This window comes from Alligator sinensis, unplaced genomic scaffold (assembly GCF_000455745.1).
Source record: "Alligator sinensis unplaced genomic scaffold, ASM45574v1 scaffold447_1, whole genome shotgun sequence".
Classification (NCBI taxonomy): domain Eukaryota; kingdom Metazoa; phylum Chordata; order Crocodylia; family Alligatoridae; genus Alligator; species Alligator sinensis.
In genome coordinates this window covers 1,065,262-1,084,847 of record NW_005842123.1, presented here as the reverse complement: position 1 = coordinate 1,084,847, position 19,586 = coordinate 1,065,262, and the positions used below count along the sequence as shown (strand labels likewise).

General features: G+C 39.5%; 1 protein-coding gene across 1 annotated transcript in view; it reads right to left on the bottom strand.

The window, feature by feature from the left end:
* USH1C (USH1 protein network component harmonin) overlaps positions 1-19,586 on the bottom strand; it is a 99,064-nt gene that overhangs the window by 18,557 nt on the left and 60,921 nt on the right. Inside the window, exons 17-21 of the mRNA XM_025205632.1 lie at positions 18,238-18,354; positions 15,499-15,996; positions 12,906-12,962; positions 10,436-10,555; positions 51-92 (exon numbers count right to left, since the gene is read on the bottom strand). Coding sequence (XP_025061417.1) covers positions 51-92; positions 10,436-10,555; positions 12,906-12,962; positions 15,499-15,996; positions 18,238-18,354 — 834 coding nt within the window. The remainder of the gene's footprint in view (positions 1-50; positions 93-10,435; positions 10,556-12,905; positions 12,963-15,498; positions 15,997-18,237; positions 18,355-19,586) is intronic.

The window sequence follows — 19,586 nt, the reverse complement described above, 5'->3', positions numbered from 1 at the left end:
TCCCTACATCATGTCATTTTATTCTATGTAGCACATTTAAAAACTCTTACCATTGAATAGGGGTCAAAATTTTCAACGTACTTCTGGAATCCCTGAAAATAAAATAATGCATGTTTGTAGGCAGCTCACAGGGAAACACACAGACACTCCCCAAACCCCACCATACCTAGAAAAGGTACTCCCCTGTAAACTACAAAAGATGATTATAACATGGAGAAGGACACACACAAGTAAGCAGATAGTCCTCCTGACAGTCAGAAGACACTTAAAAGCCTTAGATTAGGACGACAAATTAGTTGGTAAGGTTACAAGCTACAATCTGAGAGTTCATGAAGACGGGGAACTTTTGGGGCCTAGCAAACACTCTGTACCTTTTATAATCTGGTTGTCTCTCATCAGAATGATAGGTCAATTTCTACCACCTTTAGCCTCCAGAAGTAGTTAGTTTAATGACATGATTCCCACCATAAGGTACTCTTTGGTCTGTGTAAAAGTGGAAGAACCTAAAACTATTCTCCACAACAGTGGCCCAGGGTGTATGGGGTTTAACTCTGTTTGGCACCATGACCCGAGTCTCTGGTTCTATTAAAATTGTCTCCAAAATGGAAGGAAGTAGTTCATTTTTGGTTTAATTGTAGGAACAGTGTGGGAGGTATGAAGATTTTAGCAGGGAGATGGGGTTGAAATTAGGATGAAGCTGTGGGATTGGGGATGTGTCAGGTTTGGTTGAAAAGAGTGCTGGTATGGTAGTTATATTGAGAAGTATTTTTTTTTATTTTTAGAGGATTATCTGCCTTTTTAACTTTCAGGGCCAAATCTATTTACCTCAGCCACAACATCACAAGGGAGGGAATATGACAACCTACCCCTTCTCTGTGGGGAGAGGTTTGCAGGGAACCAGTCAGAAATCAGCGGACAGGCAGGTTCTGGTTTGTAACTATCTAACCTCAGGAGGGTGGGACCTCCTCTGAGACCTACAGACTGAGCCAGGATGGATAGCTTTGTGATTGATGAAAGTTCTGCATGGATTCTGTGTGGAACGCAGCAACGTTGTTGTATTGCTGACTTTGTGACATGGAGAAAGTCTTGCTCATATACCCAGCAAATGCATTTGTACCAATTCCAGCTGCCATTGTTTGGGGGATATGGAGACATAGAGGTAGGAGGATTGATTGTGAAAGGGAAAGTCTATCAATTAGCATCTGTCTAGCATCTGTTAATAAAGTGCACAGCATCAGGTTCCTATCTTACCCCAGGCTGCTGTTAAATGACCAAGTGGCAGTAGTAATCAAGTGTGCCTCCTCCACATCCCTTCCCCCTCCACCTACTCAATGTCAGTGTGATCTTTCCTTGGGGCATAGACGTCACCACTTGCCAGCTCTATCTTTATTGTGACCAGTGTGAGTTGCTGCTAGGCACTATGGTTAGAGCTACATTTTGAAGAATGCTTACAATTCTGCTACTGCAGAGCATGGCTACCTACTTATTTGGCAGTCTCCTACACAGAGCACATGACATCTGTGCTTTTGACCCTGCCATGGTGTCTGGTCTATGAAAATCAAAGTGTTCATCCAAAAACACTGTAGGAGGCACCTGTGGGTTTGAGTTTCTTAAGAAACTGTTTCTCTCACCGTGTTCCCTTTTGTCAGATGAAGGATCAGTAGAACAGCTTACAGTACACAACCAGAATTCAACATCTGGGAGCTGAGGGAACAGCATGTGCAGCAGGGGGCACTACATCTTGTTCCCAGTGATCAGCCAGCCTGAGCTAAACCTTCAACACGGGAAGCAAGGCTTGTCTGTTACCACAAAATTTGCCCGACAGGGTGATCCTTAGGGGTTAAGGCTCTTTTTAGTGACAGGGTTATAGGGAGACATTAATAAATATTTTAATAGGTGCTGAGTGAGCTTGCCAGTTGTGGAACTTAACGAACTAGAAGTTTAGGATGATATCCCATCTCCATCCTAAATCCTGGGAGTTTTACCACCGATTCTGATAAGGCCAGGATTTCACTCCTAAAACTATATCCATGCACTTAGAAGACCCATTGGATACTTAGTACAGCTAAAATATGGAAGCATTACGAATAGCCTTCCATTAAGTTATACAGATATATTGTACAATGAAAGTGGAAATTAATGGATTCAGGTAAACAGAGGCTGGTTAAGTATTTGTGTTAGTTTCATGTGTTTTATCTTGAGAGAGGCAGTCAGACCAAACATCTTTGTTGCTGGAACAAACAGCCTGGAGAAAGGAATTCTAATCTGAGCAGAGCCACTGGTTCATTAAGTAACCGAGGGCCAGTCACTTGGCCTTGTTTCATCTCAGGCCCTTTCCTTCATGAAAAAAACAGATGTTGGCCCTGATGAAAATTTTCTAGGGAAAATGCATTTTAAACAAGAAGGAAAAAAAAGAAGAAATCTTCAAACAAACAAACAAAAAAGAATACAATCTGGATCCAATAAGCTTCTAAATGCCACACGAGCATAAGCCGTTTCAAAGAAGTCTTTCCAGGAGGTGTGACACCAGTTACTCTCAGTGGATGGAGGGCTCTGAGCCCTGCGTACTCAGGAGAGGCCTAATAATTCAGTCAAATTAAAATTGAAGCCACAGTCACAATCCTGCCCTCCAGTTATAGAACTGTATCTCTGGAAAGAATGTCACTGCCTGCCAAAACTGTAAAGAAAGATAAGATGGTCGCAGACTATTTATTTACTGACTTGCAGATGCCCCCGTGGCTTCATTCAACTGAAATGCAATGAACCATAGGCAGAACTGGACCATATATTGGTTGTAGTAGCTCAACGTTCTAGATATAAGATACAGCTGAAATTTTCAAGGAAGTCAAACCCAATGAAGGTTGGTCACTGAAATCCCAGCCTAAATAATTAGCAACAAACAAGCACTCAACAAACCAACCAAATCCCCAAACAAAAAAGAAGCCCACAGGTGTAGAGGATTAAAATAAATTAAATTAAGAAAAGAGTGGGTTTTCTTAATATGCTAGTGCAGTGGTTTTCGAATTGTTTTCCGTGGAACCCTGGGTTCCCTGATAGGTCATCAGGGGTTCTGCAAAGAGACTGGAGGCACTGGTGGAGTGGGTCAGCAGGCGATGGACCACCATTGCCAGGCTGGGTCATCTGGCTCTGTATCAGCTCACACAGGCCATAAAGTAGGGTTCCCATTGCAGAAGAAATTATACAAAAGAGTTCTGTAACTTTAGGAAGTTTGAAAACACTGTACAAATGCTATACAAGCAGATTACGTTACCATTCAATGGCATGTAATAGTAAATGATCCTAGGATGTTTTGTCATTGCTTGAACTCAATGCAGTATTCCATTTTTGCCCAAAGCTTGAATCGATTGCAGTGAGACTCATGGGAATAGAGGAACTGATGCTTTAGTTTTGAACCTGGAACTTGTTCCTTTCAGGTGGGTTCCTGAACCCTTGTAGAGCCCCAGGAAAGTCAATTGGGCTTTGCCTGCCTGCAGAGGTTTCTGTGAGTATGGTAAGGATGGACAATTGTAAGAAGATGTCTAATCAGTAATCACAGAACTACTCCTGTTTGTTACACCATCATTCTCCTTTCTATGAACTGAAGGGAATTTTTCACATTTAATAGGCAGCAATGTAGTTGATTAATTGTATAGCACCAATACAAACACAGCAGCCATGTCTCAAATACACAGAGTTCTAAAAAATAATTTTGCTAAGAACAAATTATTTGCAGTCTTAACTTTTATAATACAAAAATGAATTTTAGTATGCTCACTCTGTATAATAGGCCACATTGAAACTGGGTTGTCCAACTAGAAACAGTGATCTATAAAGCCATGCAACTGATAGGTCTATTTTAAAAATAAAGGTCATGAAAGGTAGGAAATGGGGGAAAAAAAGAAAACACCTAGAGTTAGGATTAATCTTCACTGCTGAATTCGAATTCAAGCAATCATGCTGCAAACCTCTCCTAGTGTTCCAGAGAACATGGTGATGCATCCTCTTTAACAGGGCATTGTAAGGTGCATTTTATGCAACCTGACACATTTAACAGCAGCAAGGAAGTTAAAATGCATCTGTTTCCTCACAGTACACTCTATTAAGAAATGGAACAGCTTTTCAGTGAAAGTAGTGGAAGCCTTGTTACTTTATTTATTATTATTCAACATTGGACAGAATAAAGCACTAGAAGTAGCATAACAGGGAAAACTAGTGTACCATAAAAGGGACAAAAGAGATGCCTTAATAGGTATTTTCCATCTTTAGGCTCTAAGAGAAAACCCAGTCAGCTAATAACAGTACTAATGCATGCTATCCATTTACTCTGGAAAAATAATACTCCTCTTACAACAAGCAGGGTTTAGAACAAAGAAACAACTAGCAGAAAATATCAGTAGACTATCTGTACAATTCTGGCTTCAGTTTTCTCTCTCTAAACCCTCCTAAAGTTACCAGCTGATACATGACAGGTTGAAAAAAGAATATGTTCTACAATATCTACTCATTCCTCATTCTTCATATATGGCTTTTGTTTAGGCTGATGAGAAGTACATGCACACAATGAAAATTACACCGACTCATAGTTTTCATGCATTATGGCTGTATTCCATCCTGGGTCTCAAAGGAAGCAACAACAAAGAATAGAGAAAGAAAGGGTTAGTACCACACAAAGGAAAAGGAAAATGTTATTTTACTTGTTTTTTGTTAGATCTAAATGATGAATTGTAAACCACCATTCTTTTAAACATCTCTTGGGGCTGCAAAAGAAAGAAAATTGCCAAACCAGACATTAATTTTTCCCTGTAAATAAAGATTACTTAACAATATATAATTTATCTTTATTGCATATAAAGGTCACTGACTGATTTTTATGTCTACCAGGGCTAATTCCATGTCAAATGGATATACTTATGGAATTTATACTTCTCCACGTGAGAAGGACCAGAGAAACAATGCATATCTCCATGGCACATGACTCCTTAAAATCATTTTATCTGGCTATACTTCCCTCACTAAATTTTCAGAGGGCTGTGTTGAGTCTATGCTGCAAGACTGCCCTCAGGTCAAGCAACATGTACAAGGCAAAAATGCTGCAAAGTATTTTGAAAATATATGGATTAATAACAACAGAGCCTTAAGCATGCAAACTTAAAACTGCCTCCTCTGTCAAGGGATTTCCTATATTGGAGGCTGAATTTTACTGAATGGCCATGAATTCTTTGAAGAAAAGGATAATCAGAACAAGGATGGAGGTATTGTTCAAATGTTTCTGCTTTACACATTAGTTCCATTCAAGTTTTTAATTCTAAGCCTTATTTTTGGGAAACGATTCTGTTTCTTACAGATCAATTTGAATGGGTTATTAATTTAACTCAAGCAGATTTTTCCTCTACAGGTTGTTCAGTTAGTAATTTTAAAATACTCATTAATAACTGTTAAATCAAATATAAAAACAGCACTATTTACATTTTACAAACCGATTTCAGACCTAGATTAATTTTAGCAGCTGGTAGCTAACCTGCTAAAATAGCTATAGTTTGAAATGATCTCAAATACACAATACCATATGAAATTCCAAGTCTTTCTGAAAAAAAGACAGAATTGGGGAAATAAACCATACACACACAAACCATACCAAATCAGGGAAACAGATTTGTGTCTTCTCTGAAATAAGAATTTGCTCCTACAAAATAGATTAGGACATCATGTATTTTTAAATTCAGGATTGAATGTTAACTAATTTTTCCATCATCAATTTCACTGGATCAGTCAAAAAGGTCTAGGCTCATTGTGAACATCTGGCCAGATTTTCAACAAAATTGAAATTAAATAGTTAATCTCTTCTGGGTACATGCATCTTCATTTTCAGCATTAGTGTTTTTGGCAGAAGCACCACACCACCAAAACAGAGGAAAAGCTGAATCGTTAAAAGACAATCAGTTGCCATAGAGCACACTGCATAAGAAACAAGGGTCTTTTTCAGGTTTCATTTCTCTCCATAGCACAGAACTGAGTCTTGAATCCCAAATGGAAAAAAGTGAAGTAACACATTTTTCCTTCAAGAAATATACGTCAACCAAAGGAGGAGGGGAAAGAAAGAACCTGTAACACTAGCAAATGCATCAGAATCTCCTCGTCTATGGGATGGGCGTTTGAGAAAGATCATAGAAAAGTAGGGCTGGAAGGGACCTTGCAAGGTCACCTAGTTCAGGCCCGGCTCAGGTGCTCCTCAGGCAGAAGCATCTGTGGCTAAACCATCCCAAGCAAGTGTCTGTTTAACCTGCTCTTGAAAACTTCCAAGGATGAAGAATCCACAATTTCTCTAGGCAGCTTGTTCCAATGCTTGACCACCCTCAGAATCAGGAAGTTCCTCCTAATCTCCAACCTATATTTCCTCTGCTGCAACTTGAGGCCATTGCACCAAGTCCTGTGACCTACAGCCGTAGAGAAAAGCCTGTCTCCATCCTCTCATTAATTGCCTCTCAGGTATTTGAAGACTGTTATCAAATCACCAGCTCAGACTTCTTTTCTCCAAACTAAACAACACTCGTTTTTTCAGCTTTTCCACATAAATCATACCCCTAACCCATCTTTGTTGCTCTGTACTGGACTGTTTCCAAACTGTCCACATTCTTCTTGAAGTGTGGAGGCCAAAACTGGACACCTCTCCAGGTGAGGCCTCAGCAGGGCTGAATAAAGTATCAGAATCACCTCTCTTGACTTGCAAGCAACTTTTCTGTTAATACAACTCAGTATGCTGTTGGCTTTTTTTTTGCAACAAGAATAAACTGTTGACTCATATTCAGCTTACAGTTCACTGTAACCTCCACAGTACCTTCTCTACAGTACCCAAGTCGTGCCATGAGTTATAGCAGGGAGCTGCACTTTTTCCTGCTCCCTAAGTTGTCTCTCTCCCTATCTTTGCTGCCAACTGCACTCGTCATCATGTAGCTCCACTATTTGTAAAGAACAAAGTAAACAAGGCCTTAAATACTTCAGCTTTCTCTGCATTGTCCATAACCAGATTGCCTTCTGAATTCTGTAAGGGACCTATGGTTTTCCTTGTCTCCCTTTTACTTTTGACGCATTTATAGAATCCCATTTTGTTCCCTGTATATTCCTTGCCAGTTGCATATCAAATCACTGGTGAGAAAATAGCAGGTACAATGGCTTGCCTTAGTGAAACTCCTCCTACTGTATCTAATCCCAACAAAGGACTAGAGCTCTCTGCACCAGACTGAACAGTTTCACCAGGAGCCTTTTCTTGCCCTACTTTGTAGAGCAGCACAAGCATACCATTCCCACTGCTACCAGACTTACATATGCTGAGAGTTACCGAAGCCTCCTTTTGAGATTCAACTCCTATGAATGTTTTTCCAGCCACGAATTGGAATAATTTATATGTTCATGAGCAGATGGAAGAGTTAGAGTTCCTAGTCTGAATATAATTAATGTGATAATTCAAGTATGAGAGACTATCTTCTCTGCTTGGAGGCTTGCTTCCTCTTTAATGGAAGGCATTTTTGCCCATGGTCAGCAATTTTAAAATAATAATAATAATAATAATTATTATTATTATTATTATTTCTCAATCACTTTTGGTGATTTAAATAATGGGTGGCTTCATTAACACCCATTTGGGCTGTTAATTAATCCATCAACATTAGTTTCCAAGGACTTGTGCATTATGTAGGTCTTACTAATCAAACCACAGTAGACATTTTATATGGGAGGCCATGTGCAAGAAGAGGGGGAAGGTATTAGAAAAGAAAACCTATTTTGCCTTTAGTTGTTTCACATATTTAAGAGAAGGAGCTGCTGAACTTTTCCTACATCCCAGCCTTTACGTGAATCAGGAAAGACAATAAACATTCTTCCTTCTGCACAGAACTCAAAATAAATATTTAAAATTTGCAGAATTATGGCCCGTATAAATTTTGCCTTCTGGAGCATAGAGTGGCCTGCTTTTCTTTTTTGGATAAAAAAAGACTTCTTCCTTTTTCACACTTTTTAAATAGCTGTGTAAGCCCTACTTTATAATTTATCACGAACCTAGCTGCAACCAGTACAAACAATCATAACAAACCAAATCATAATAGCAAGTTAGTGGGTGGAAGGACTGACAAATGCAATTTACAGTGCAATTTACTTTAGAAAAAAATCAGAAAAATATGATATCACATCAGAAAAATATGCAGTCCCTCCATCTGTGAATTCCCAATTAGTTATAAAGCATCTTGGGACTAAAGGAAACTGACATCTGCAACATGATAATAGTTTTGAGATTTGGAAAATGTGTGTGTTTACATAATGAGCAATATGAATGGTCCCTGTGGAGGCTTCTAGTTCTTGAAGACTGATTGAAAGCAGGCAACTATACTATTTGAGCATCCTTTTCATCTTACGTCAATGCTGCGTGCTCACACAGTAAGTTCTCTCTCTTACAGAGGAACAATTTTATAACCGTATGTTCTACCCTGATTTTAATGCTGGATGACTGACCTCCTGAGCAATTTCAAATTGCTTTGGAGAGGACAACAAATGAACTAATGATCTATTTCACACATTCCAAAGCTAAACAAGCTTCCATGAATACATGGGCGACTGGTGCCTCCTGAGTCAAGGGAGCACCAGCGGGGAACGACTGGCGGGGGGCGTATCCACCCAGCAGCCTGCCACCATGCCTCCAGTGAACCCAATTTCAGGGGGGGCACTGGCGCTCTTCGTGCCCTGCTACCAGCCAGAGCCCTTGCTCTCACGGGGGTACCAGTGTTCTTGGGGCGGGGGGGCACATGCCCCTCCGTGCCCCCCCTACGTGTTGCCTATGCATGAATACAATTGAAAGGAATATGTTGATTGGAAGGATCTTAACTAGTGTAAATTATAAACTCATGTGAGGGCAGAAATTGATGTTTGTCTTGTAAAATCAGCTTGCTAAATATTGTGCATAGTAATTTCAGCCCATGTATAATAAAGCAGCCCTCAGCAGAGAGTCTTTGGCAAAACCAATCATTAAATGGTTACTGCATCTGTTTTACTAGCTGTAATGTTGAAAACTGTGACAGAAGAATAAATTATTAAAGGTGAAGCCTCGGTAGAAATAAGCCATTTTCATAAAAGACATAATTGGAGCCAAAATGCACATTAACTTCGAAGAATTTGGTATTCATAACATGAGCTTGTAATTAAAAGAAAGGAAATGGGACATTTTGCACTGTTTAGGAGACTTTCCATTGGCTACAAGGAAGATGAGATTACACCGGCTCCACTCATGCTGTCAAAAAAGAAGAGCTGCAACTCTAATTTATGCAATAGGATTACTCATGTGAGTAGTGCTGATAATGGTGTCAGATGTGGATCACCAGTTTTTACTCAGGTAGAACTTACATTGATTTTAACTGGAGTTTTTTCCCCAAGTAAAGACTTTAAGGTTAAGTCCTCACCTTCAAAACTATGCATGATCTCTGGTGCTTTAAAAAGAGCCCAAACTTGCAGTCCTTGCTATAAAATTTTTTTTAGGAGAGGTGCAAGATTTGGATAAAAGATTTTTAATTTAAAGGCTGCTTACAGATGTTAAAAAACCCAACACTTTACTTTAAACTAGGTGCACTCCCACGCTGATCCCAGCACATGCCCAGAAGAGGCTCACTGCATTAGTTGGACCCGGCTCACCCAACATCGGTATAGATCAGACTTTAGCGGGACTTTTTTGGTGCTTTTATCTAATAGCTAATTAGTTATTAGATAAAAGCGCCAAAAAGCTCTGCTGAAGCACCCAATCTATACAGACACTACAGAGTCGGGTCAAAGTAACGCATGGCTTCTTCTGGTAAAGTGCAGGGTTTTTTTATTTCTTTTAATGTCTGTAAGCAGCCTAAGATCTTATCTTGATTTAGATTTAAACCAGATGGGAAAAAATAATTTATCTGTAATTTGCTTAACAGGAAAAATCACATTATTAGTATACAGCTGGGTACGATTTAACAATGCATATATTTTTGCTTGGGAAGGGAAGAATTATTTTATGTTTTATATATTTTAAATATGCTTATGTTTCCTTGTAAAGGCAAAACTTAACATTGTTAGCTTCATCACTTACAGACTTTATTTAAATTTTTGATACATGAACACAGAAATGCAGAATAAATATAATGTATAACCCTCCCCTTCCCTCCCCCCCCAAGAATATCTACAAGCCCTTTGAGGTAGAGCTTATTACTCTGCTATAAGATGAAGCCTAAAAATTGCCTTTGTAAGAAAGAGACTCAGTCAAGAACCAGATGGAGACTTTTAGTACTTACCTCTATTGATCACTCAGAAGAAGTCAGCGTGTGTTTGATACACAGAAAACTCTGACCCTCTGAAGACAACTGAGCAAGAATAAGCCTCACAACATTGCAGCACTCAGGAAAAATAAAACATTCAAAAGGCTTACCAGGGCCTCGGATTTGATTGTTGGCCTGACAATAGAATTAGACTCAGGGTGCAGCATGACTGGCTTAGAGACTACTGGTATCCCTGGTCGATGCTGGGTAGGTGGACTTGGAGCAAACTGCTATAGGGGTTCAATTTAAGAACATTATGATTGACAATGCATTTTTGTAAACCAATCATTTAAACAGAGACAATGCAATTACAATTGCTTCAGTGCTATGAACTCATGGCCACTAATATATAAAGAAGTTTCAGAGGTACTTAAACTGACCTGTAATGTTAACTAACCAGAACACAGTATAATTACTGTTATATTTTAATAAATTACTTGTTTTCCTTAAACTCTGAGTTCACCAGAGCGTTGATGGAAAATTTTAACCTTGTATTTGGCACCTATCCCATAAAAGCAACTAACTGATCAATGAGAAACAGAAGAAATTCTAAAACCATGACTATAAACACATAGCAAGTTTGAATGGGAATTGTGAACGTATTACATTTCTGCCCTAGGAAGGTATGTACCATGATCCTTTAAGGAAAACTTTACCAGGTCTGTAATTACAATTATTCCACAAGAAGTATTTTAAAATGACTTATCCTAGGACTAAGTGCAAACATTAGCTACGCTAGTTAGAGTCCCTTGGCTCTGCACAATACAGTAAATAACCAGAGGCATTGAGGAATAATCATTTGGCACATATAAACATTGAGTCTCATCCTACACTTTTTACTCGGGCAACGTTCACACCAAAGTCAATGGAAGTAATGAGTTCAGAATGGAACTCTATGGGTTTAGCTCCTGAATCAGTCCCAGCAACAGTCAGTCTGGTTGACATTTCTTATAGGAAACATAATGGATCCCATATAGGAGAAGCTGCTACTATGAAAATTATATGAATGATTTCTGCTAAGCAGGTTACAACTGCCTCACCCCCCTACACGTTTTGTAACAGAAAAAGGGAATATTTTTAGAATTCGGAATAAAAGTCATAGACTTGGGTCTTTGAAACTTTTCATGGAAATTTTAGGATTACCATTATTAGAACAACACCTCTGGGAGTTGCACACTGCTGAGACTAGACTCTGTAGAGTGACCTAGTGGAGAACACTCAGATCTTGAGCACCTTTGGATCAAAACCAGAAAGGATAGATGCCAAGCATATGTATTTTCTCTCAATGTGGAATTTTCTACTACACCCTCTTAAGAAACTATTTTGGAGAGAAGAGAATGAATTTCTGTTTAATTTGTTCATCGCAAGCTACTGATGGTTGAGATGTAAAGACTTCAAGAGGATAGGAAAAGATTCTATGCTAAGTTCTTGGAATCACGGAGGTATTCAACAGTTCCTGTCACTGACAGACCTTTCCCAGCATGAGATCCTGGAAAAATGTCTGCACTACTACTTTGCATAGACACTTCACACAACTGCTACACTGCACTGAACTTTATTAAAGGATCTAATCTAACTAATACAGAACAGAGACACTATTTTCCAATCAAATTTATGGCATCCATTATGCCACATTTCCTGGTAAGCCTGTGGGTGTGTAATAAGGGCTAGTGTGTCAGCTGTGACTTCCCTCATCTCAGTCCTGTGAGCTGAAGGATCTCTGTTTTTGCTGCCCCTGGGAGAGGTAAAGATTCTCCATCAATGCCTTCTCTTCTACACAATATCTATATGTACTGTCCACTGACGGTGGAAGCCCATAACAGATTCCAAATATGTCACTTCATATAACCATTGATCTAAACTGGGTGCGCATTTTGTTCAGGGTTTATTCAGCAGTAGCAGCCAATATGTCTCTATTACAATATGGAGTTTGAAAGGGAAAACTAACTGACCATCTGTAGGGTAGCAATTGGTGAATTCTGCATAGGAAGAAGTTGAAGAACCACCTCCATTAACATGATACTCATGTATTACTGGAAGTTTTGTTTACAGATTTGACCATCTTTTCTGAGGACAGGTTGCTTGTAATATGACTTAATCTCTAGGTACCTTCTCATTAACACAATCCAAGTGTTGTCATGTTGTTCGATATTCAACTGTGAAACTAACACAATTTGTAATAAAAACACACAGGGTGTTCTTATACATGTGCAGTTTGTCTGCCCGGACAGAAACATGCACAGAACCCAGGCTACACAAGGAACACACCTGTTCTGAGCTTATATTACTGGAAGACTTTGAAATGTGAAGCTTCACTCTTGAGAGGGTTTTTTTAAAATTTGTGAGCCAACCCTACCTCTGGCACACATAGGTGATATTACAGAGTAAGTATCCTATAAATGCAGTGAGTACCTTGCATGAAGCCACTTGATAAATTTTAAGATATACTGGGCATGTTTTTTGGTGATAGAATCAGACCTTGCAGCTATTTATAGTCACCATTATTTTTAATTTCCTTGAATGAACATTACACAGGAAATTTATAAAAACTACAAGCATGCTTAAAAGTACATAACATACCAGTGAACTGCTGGATGCAGGTGTCATTTTGCTGATATGAGAGGTGTTTCTTAAAACCTAAACAATAATAGCTTTAGTACAGGGTTCTCACCATAGAGCTAATTATCATACTTATGAATCTCAGATCAATTCTTAATTTATCCATGAACAGTTCATGGACAAAGAACATTTAACAGGCAATTTCACTCATATAGCACTAGCAAGCAGCAGGCAAGACTTGAAATTAAATAGGCCAGGGAAGAAAGCTGCTGATACTGATAAGATCTGGAAGTCTATTTGGATAAATATTAGAAAAGCCTACTTGTGAGGCCACAACAATAAATCTTTTTTTTCATTAGCTTTGGCTAGGATAATAATACATCATTTTTAAAAATTGGATAGATTTATTCAGTAAATCAGAAATAGCTGAGTTAATGTTTTCAGAAGATGGGATATACCCCCCACCAACTTTTTCTTAACATAAAATGTGTGCGTTTCACCACAAAGATATGAACTATGCTATTGAAAAAGTAATCAGCAATGAGGCAGATCCTCAACCAGTTACATGTGTGAAACCCTGCAAAGACAACTGGATTACGAACATATAAAGAGAGTTGGCTTGGCTTAATATTGTATGGACTAAGAGCTAAAACCTCCTCTTGAATCCACACTTTATTGATTTTTTGAAAATAAGGCAGCTTATTTTGCTGCTTAATGAGGATTTAAAAGACTAACTTCAAGCATCCATTTTTAAAGGTACTGGCACAAATGTATATCTTAATTGCTGACGGTTCTCTGGGTAGATGTGATATCTTTTATTAGACCAACTAAATATCTTAAATCGCTAAAATTAGATATATTATCTACCTAAGAGTTCTGCCAACCTCAGAGTTCTTACAACTACTTTAAACCATCTGCTACTGGACACCCTCAGAGACAGAGTACTGGAACAGATGTCCAGTTCTTAGGATGGGTCTAGTCTGACCAGTCCTACGTTTCTTTTTATACAGGAATTTCCTATTAACATTTATGAATATTAGGAGCTGGAAGGGACCTTACAAAATCATCAGGTCAAACCCCCCTGCACTTGGGCAAGAAAGTTTGCTGGGGTCAGATGAACCCAGTAAGGTGGGCATCAAGACGCTTTCTGAAGATCGCCAGGCTAGGTGACTGTACCACCCCTGGGGGGAGCCTGTTCCAGATCCTCAGCACTTGATTTGTCAAGAAGTTTTTCCTTATGTCCAATCTGAAGCAATCTTCAATCACTTTGTGCCCATTATTTTTTGTCCTTCCCTGGGGTGCCTTGGTGAGCAGATGGTCCCCCAGGCCCTGATGTATGCCCCTAATATAGGCTGCCACCAAGTCCCCTCTAAAGGAAAGAACAGGCTTCTATGTTTAGGCAGGAAGTAAGGATTTTTGTGGGCAATATCTTTTATTGGAGCAACCATGAACAGCTGCAACATCACTTGAACACTGCCACTTCTAGATTTATGTTTTTCATGTTTTGGGGAGACAAGTCCTATCTGTTTCCTTTACTTGATCCCTTAGTTTCCGCCTAATGTCAATGTGTTACTGAAATTTCAACATAAACTGTGTCTGTAGAGTGCCTCATTGATCTATCTGTGATTATAACAATGTTTCATAATTTGTTCTTCCAATGCAATTCCATTAAATTGATTTCCAGAGAGAACAAGTCATTTTGATCCTCTGTGCATGTCCTTCCCCTGCCCAACTGCAATATATCCAAAATCATTATTCCATGTGATCATGCAAAAAACCTCACAGCAAACACAATATATAGTTTCCATGCAGAAAGTGTGCAGAAAAGTGTTACAATTCACTCAAACTATTTGAAGTTAATATGAAATATTTGCAGAAGTTTCTTTTGAAACAAAAATTCAGTATGTACCTGATATTACAGTCCTTTAAAAAGTACAACACTGTTATACTCAAGTCACAGAATGTTTTCCCTTTCACAGTGGGATTCAATGTATGACTTTTCTTTTTAAAGACAATTCAACATGGAAGATCTTTCTTGGGGGTGAATCTAGTGAGTTCTCTCTCAATAAGAGATCAATCAGAATATTCCCTCAGAAAAACTATATCTTTTGTTTTCAAAAAGGGAAAACTCTTTGAATTTGTAGTAAGATTATTTAAGCACGTTCCTTAAAAAGATCACTACTACTGGGGCTCAGCTGAGATTAAGAAATAGTGAATGCCTGATTTCAAGCTAAATGTTCTTGTGCATTACTGAGAAAAACAAATCAGAGTTGCACTGAAATAAAGTTATCTAGATACAAATCTTCTACTCTACACATACATTATACCTACAGCTGCTAGAAACAACAATGCTCCTATTTTTTATAGTTTCATAGTTAGTTTCATAGTTTCATAGCTGGGAGGATTGATTTAAATGTGCCACATGATTTCTTAGCATTTAAAATTTGTTGAGTAATGGGGACAAAAGCACTATTAGCTCATGCATTCTGCACATTTTTTTTTGCATGCAGCAGATTTAGAACACACACAGGTAGATTCTCCACTTGTTATTTGTACACATTGCTATCATGAGGTACATATATGCAACAAGGGGAGAAAATTAGTCAAATTATACCTTTGGACTTCGTAAGTAGGTCTGCTCACTATTCTGAGAGCTAATAGGATCAAAAGTAGATCTTCCACTGTAGTTTTTGGCTTCATTCAAGGACTCTGTGGGGCCACCAGTGTAGCTGTGGTTGCCCACTCTTTCTTCTAAGAGGATGGGTGGTGGATGAAGAGATTCACTAGGTGGAGCAGACAAGGGGGCAGGTGGGAGTGGTCGAAGAGGTTGGGGTGCATGCATCCAAGCAGATGATGAAGTCACCTGTGAAGCTGTACAGGATGAGGGGGTTGGGCCTCTTGAAAGTGGAACATTCGATGAAGAAAGTAGATGAGCTGCAGATGATGCAGAAGGTGTGTGGGGTGACGGAGGGGGAGGTGGGACACGTTTCTTAGGCTTGTCAATCTCGTCTAAATTAATATCATCAAGATCTGTGGTATGAAGCTGCAGGCCACCTGCAAACCTCCGCATTGATGTGGCAGAAGGAGAAGCAGAAGACCGTCCACTTGTCAACTAGTGTAATGACAAAAGAAATCTGTCTTAACTGTGCATCTTCTCATGAGGGGGATTCTGAAGAAGCTAATGGCATGTACTAAGATGCAACTAACTCAGTATTATAAGCTCTCAGGTTCTTATTCACAAAATAGGCACATATATTTTTTTAAAGCTTTTTTATATACAGAAAACCCTCCCTGGTATTTCAGCTAAAATGCACAGAATGCTGTAATAAATGCAGTTCCGAAAAAGAAAAAAAAATTAACATTTCAGAAGGTGAAACTATAGCATAATCACAGAAAGCAAAAGTAAAAATCTTGCTTTCCAACAGTTTTTTTTCTCAAATGGATTTCTAGGCAATTAAAAAGCCATGAGGCTGGAGAAAAGCTTGTAAAAGCTATCTATAAGGGGAGCAGGATGGAGAATCTTTAAAAAGCACTAATGTTTATGAAAATTAAAATAGCAGGGATTTCAGAGTTATGGTATCCTGGAAAATTCAGTTGTGCACTAGAAGCCCCTGTATGTGCCAGAATACATCCACCTGGATGGCATGTGTGATGTAGGTGAGGTCTCAGATATCTGAGTGTGGGTGTGCATGTGAGCTGTATATGGGAAGAGTTCATGTGCTTGTCGTTCTAAGGGATTTTCTGCTGTCTACATTCTTTTACAATCTATGCAGCTGTACAAGGTCTAGACTGTCCGTACAAAGCATATGCCGCTGAGGGGCTTATGAACCAGAGAGCAGATATAGGAATTACAAATTTTGCAGAAGTGAGTAATTAATTCAGATTTGAGGAATTCTATATGTATATGATTCTGGTTATTATTTACAGGTCAAGCTGTTTCTGAAAGTCCAGTCAGCCAATATTCTCTTTTATCCACTATCTTGTGGACTCTGATGAGGAGTGGCTACAGAGGCACAAGCTGCCTCTATAGAAATTGAGATATGTATCCTACTTGTATTTGATTGTACTTCTTTAGGTGAATCTCTGTACGAAAGAATACTCTCAACTAAATTTCTCAGTACCAAAAGATACCACTATCATATAAAAATGAACATCTCTTTAGCTGATCAATAATCCCTGGGAACTGCTGGTGTTTAAGTGGATGTGTGATACCTAGTGGTAGCTATGCTATAGAAGTGTTGTTAAAAGCTCAGCTATGTTAATTCATCAGAAGCATCCTGTTTTGCTTTTTTATATCAGTTTAATTTGTTCAAGTAGTAATAGACTAATTAAGTGGTAGCACAACTATAGTACAGTAAGTTTATTTTGAAAAAGGGAGGCTTTAACAATGCATGCAAGTTTGGCCCCAATATCCTGCTCCCACCATTTCTACCAGTGAAAGAAACTAAGATCCACCAGATGGACACAGTCAATACTGAATGCTTGAGGCATCTTTAGAGAATCCCAACCCTCTCCTGGAGACCCTACAAAGACTCGAACACTGGAAAGCCACATGGCTTTTGAGCCCAGGGCCAGCGTGAGCAGAGGACCCAGCTGCTCTTTGGAACTTGGTTCCAAGCTGACCCAATAACAGCCAAGCGAGAATCCCTCGAGGTCCCCTCTGCGGTTGCAGTTCCTTAGTTTTCCCCAAGGGAACTTAACAAAAAGCAGCTTTCCTACTGAAGCAGCTGTGCTGGGAGGAGAGCCAGACTAGCAGGATGGTGGGAAAGCCTCCCTGGATGTAGATCCCTACTGTCTCTATCCATCAATGTCCTTCTCTTTGAGGGGGAAGAGTTGAATGAAATGCTGCAAGCAATTCTTGTGGTGTTTCTTAAGCCTCTCTTGTAAGTGTTTTAAAGGGATATGGTCTAGCTGTTTGTTATTCTTTGTTCTACCTAATACTAGGATGCAGTCAAAATCCTGAATACCCAGGATATCTTCTTTAAAGCCATCTTACCCAAAAAGTTCATTAGATGTGACAAAATCCTTGTATCCAGCTTCAATATGGCTTTTCTCCAGCTACTCTAGCATAGTCATCTAACAGTACATTGAGCTGTGGTCATACTGCTTTTTCAATAGATATAATATGGTCAAATTTACCAATGGTAATATATTTCTCAAACAAGACAATCCCTAAAAAAAACTGTGAATGTCTAACAGTATGTATGTCAATCTTTAACAAACAAAGCTAAAAATGGAAAGAATGGGATAGATTCTGCTTTGTTACACTGTGTGAAATCTTACTGAGTTCACAGGAAAAAATACAAAGGCATTCAGTTATTGCAGCGATGAATAAGCAAGAGCTTGTTTTTACCTCAGGAGACTCATTCTCCACAGAGGAAATTTGTTCTAACCGTGTCTGACAAAGTCTTTCCACCCAGTGTTGCACTTTTTCTGATTCCTCTAAGTCTTCTCTCTCTGTCTCAGAGACCTTAATCATAACAGCATGGCAGAAAAAAGTTAAAGATAGTTACAACAAACATAAGATTCAACATGGAAAATGTACTTTAAAATCCTTTTTGCAAAACTACTTATGCTTAGGTAGTTCACTTCCTCTTTCACTTGTTCCAATAGCCTCATCCGTGAAAACCTTTACGTACACCAACGGAGTAATCTTTAAACCAACTGGACTTCTCATCAGGGTGAGAACCGATCTCATAAACTAGGAAGTGCAGGTTCACATCAATTATATGTTTGCAACAGCACAGTTAATTTTCTTGTACATTATTTAAGTCTCTGACACTGGAACACATTCTCTGGTAATTATACCCCACTCAACTCAGAGTTAGGACAGCAAAAATTTGACCCATTGTCTCTTTTTGACATGTCAAGAGGATACATTTTTTTTTAACTTATAAAAATGTAGATCCTTAGATAAGATCCTTCTATTCAAATAACCTGAAAAGTACCACTTTCTTTTTTTCTCATGTCTGCTGACTTAAGGTTCTATCTTTCTTAAATCTGTCATATACTTATTTTTAAATAATTGTCACAACTTTAGTGCTTACGGTTAGCAGAGTTTTATGCTTTGTTACTTCAATTTAAACATTCTCTTTGTATCCTTTTTTTCCTATTAGGAATTCTTTACTTTCTATAATTCTCTTGCACGAAATTCCCATTTTTCATCTTTGTAGGCAGCTGGGCAACTAAATATGAATAAGTAGGAACCTACCGAATTCATGGTGGAAGTGGACTGTGCAGCAGCTCCTTTAATCCTGCAGGTTCCCCCATGTGTGCCCCACCACCACCCCCATACCCCTCTATTGGCAGAGGGGCCCCGCCCCTTGCTCCTGATTGGCAGGGAAGCAAAAAACACTGTCCCAGGGACGCAGGGGTTAGAAGGGTACCCCAGGGCCGGACCAGGGGGGGAGTAACCACCTACTTACCCCACACAGAGGCCGGAGCGAGTAGGGACACACGTGCGGGGAGACCGCCAGCGCGGTTTGTGAGCCGCACTTATATCCAGCTGGGGCCGGGCGGCGCCGGCGGGAGACGCCGCCCAGCTGAGATAAAAGGCGGCCCCAGAAGCAGGGCCGGGGAGGAGGCGGGGGAAGCCCGCAGGGAACCCCGAGAGCGGGACCCGCGCCAGGAGGGCACATGCATCTGGCCCGACGGGGTCAACCGAGGCAGCGGCGCTGACTGCAGCGACGGCCGGGAGAGCGG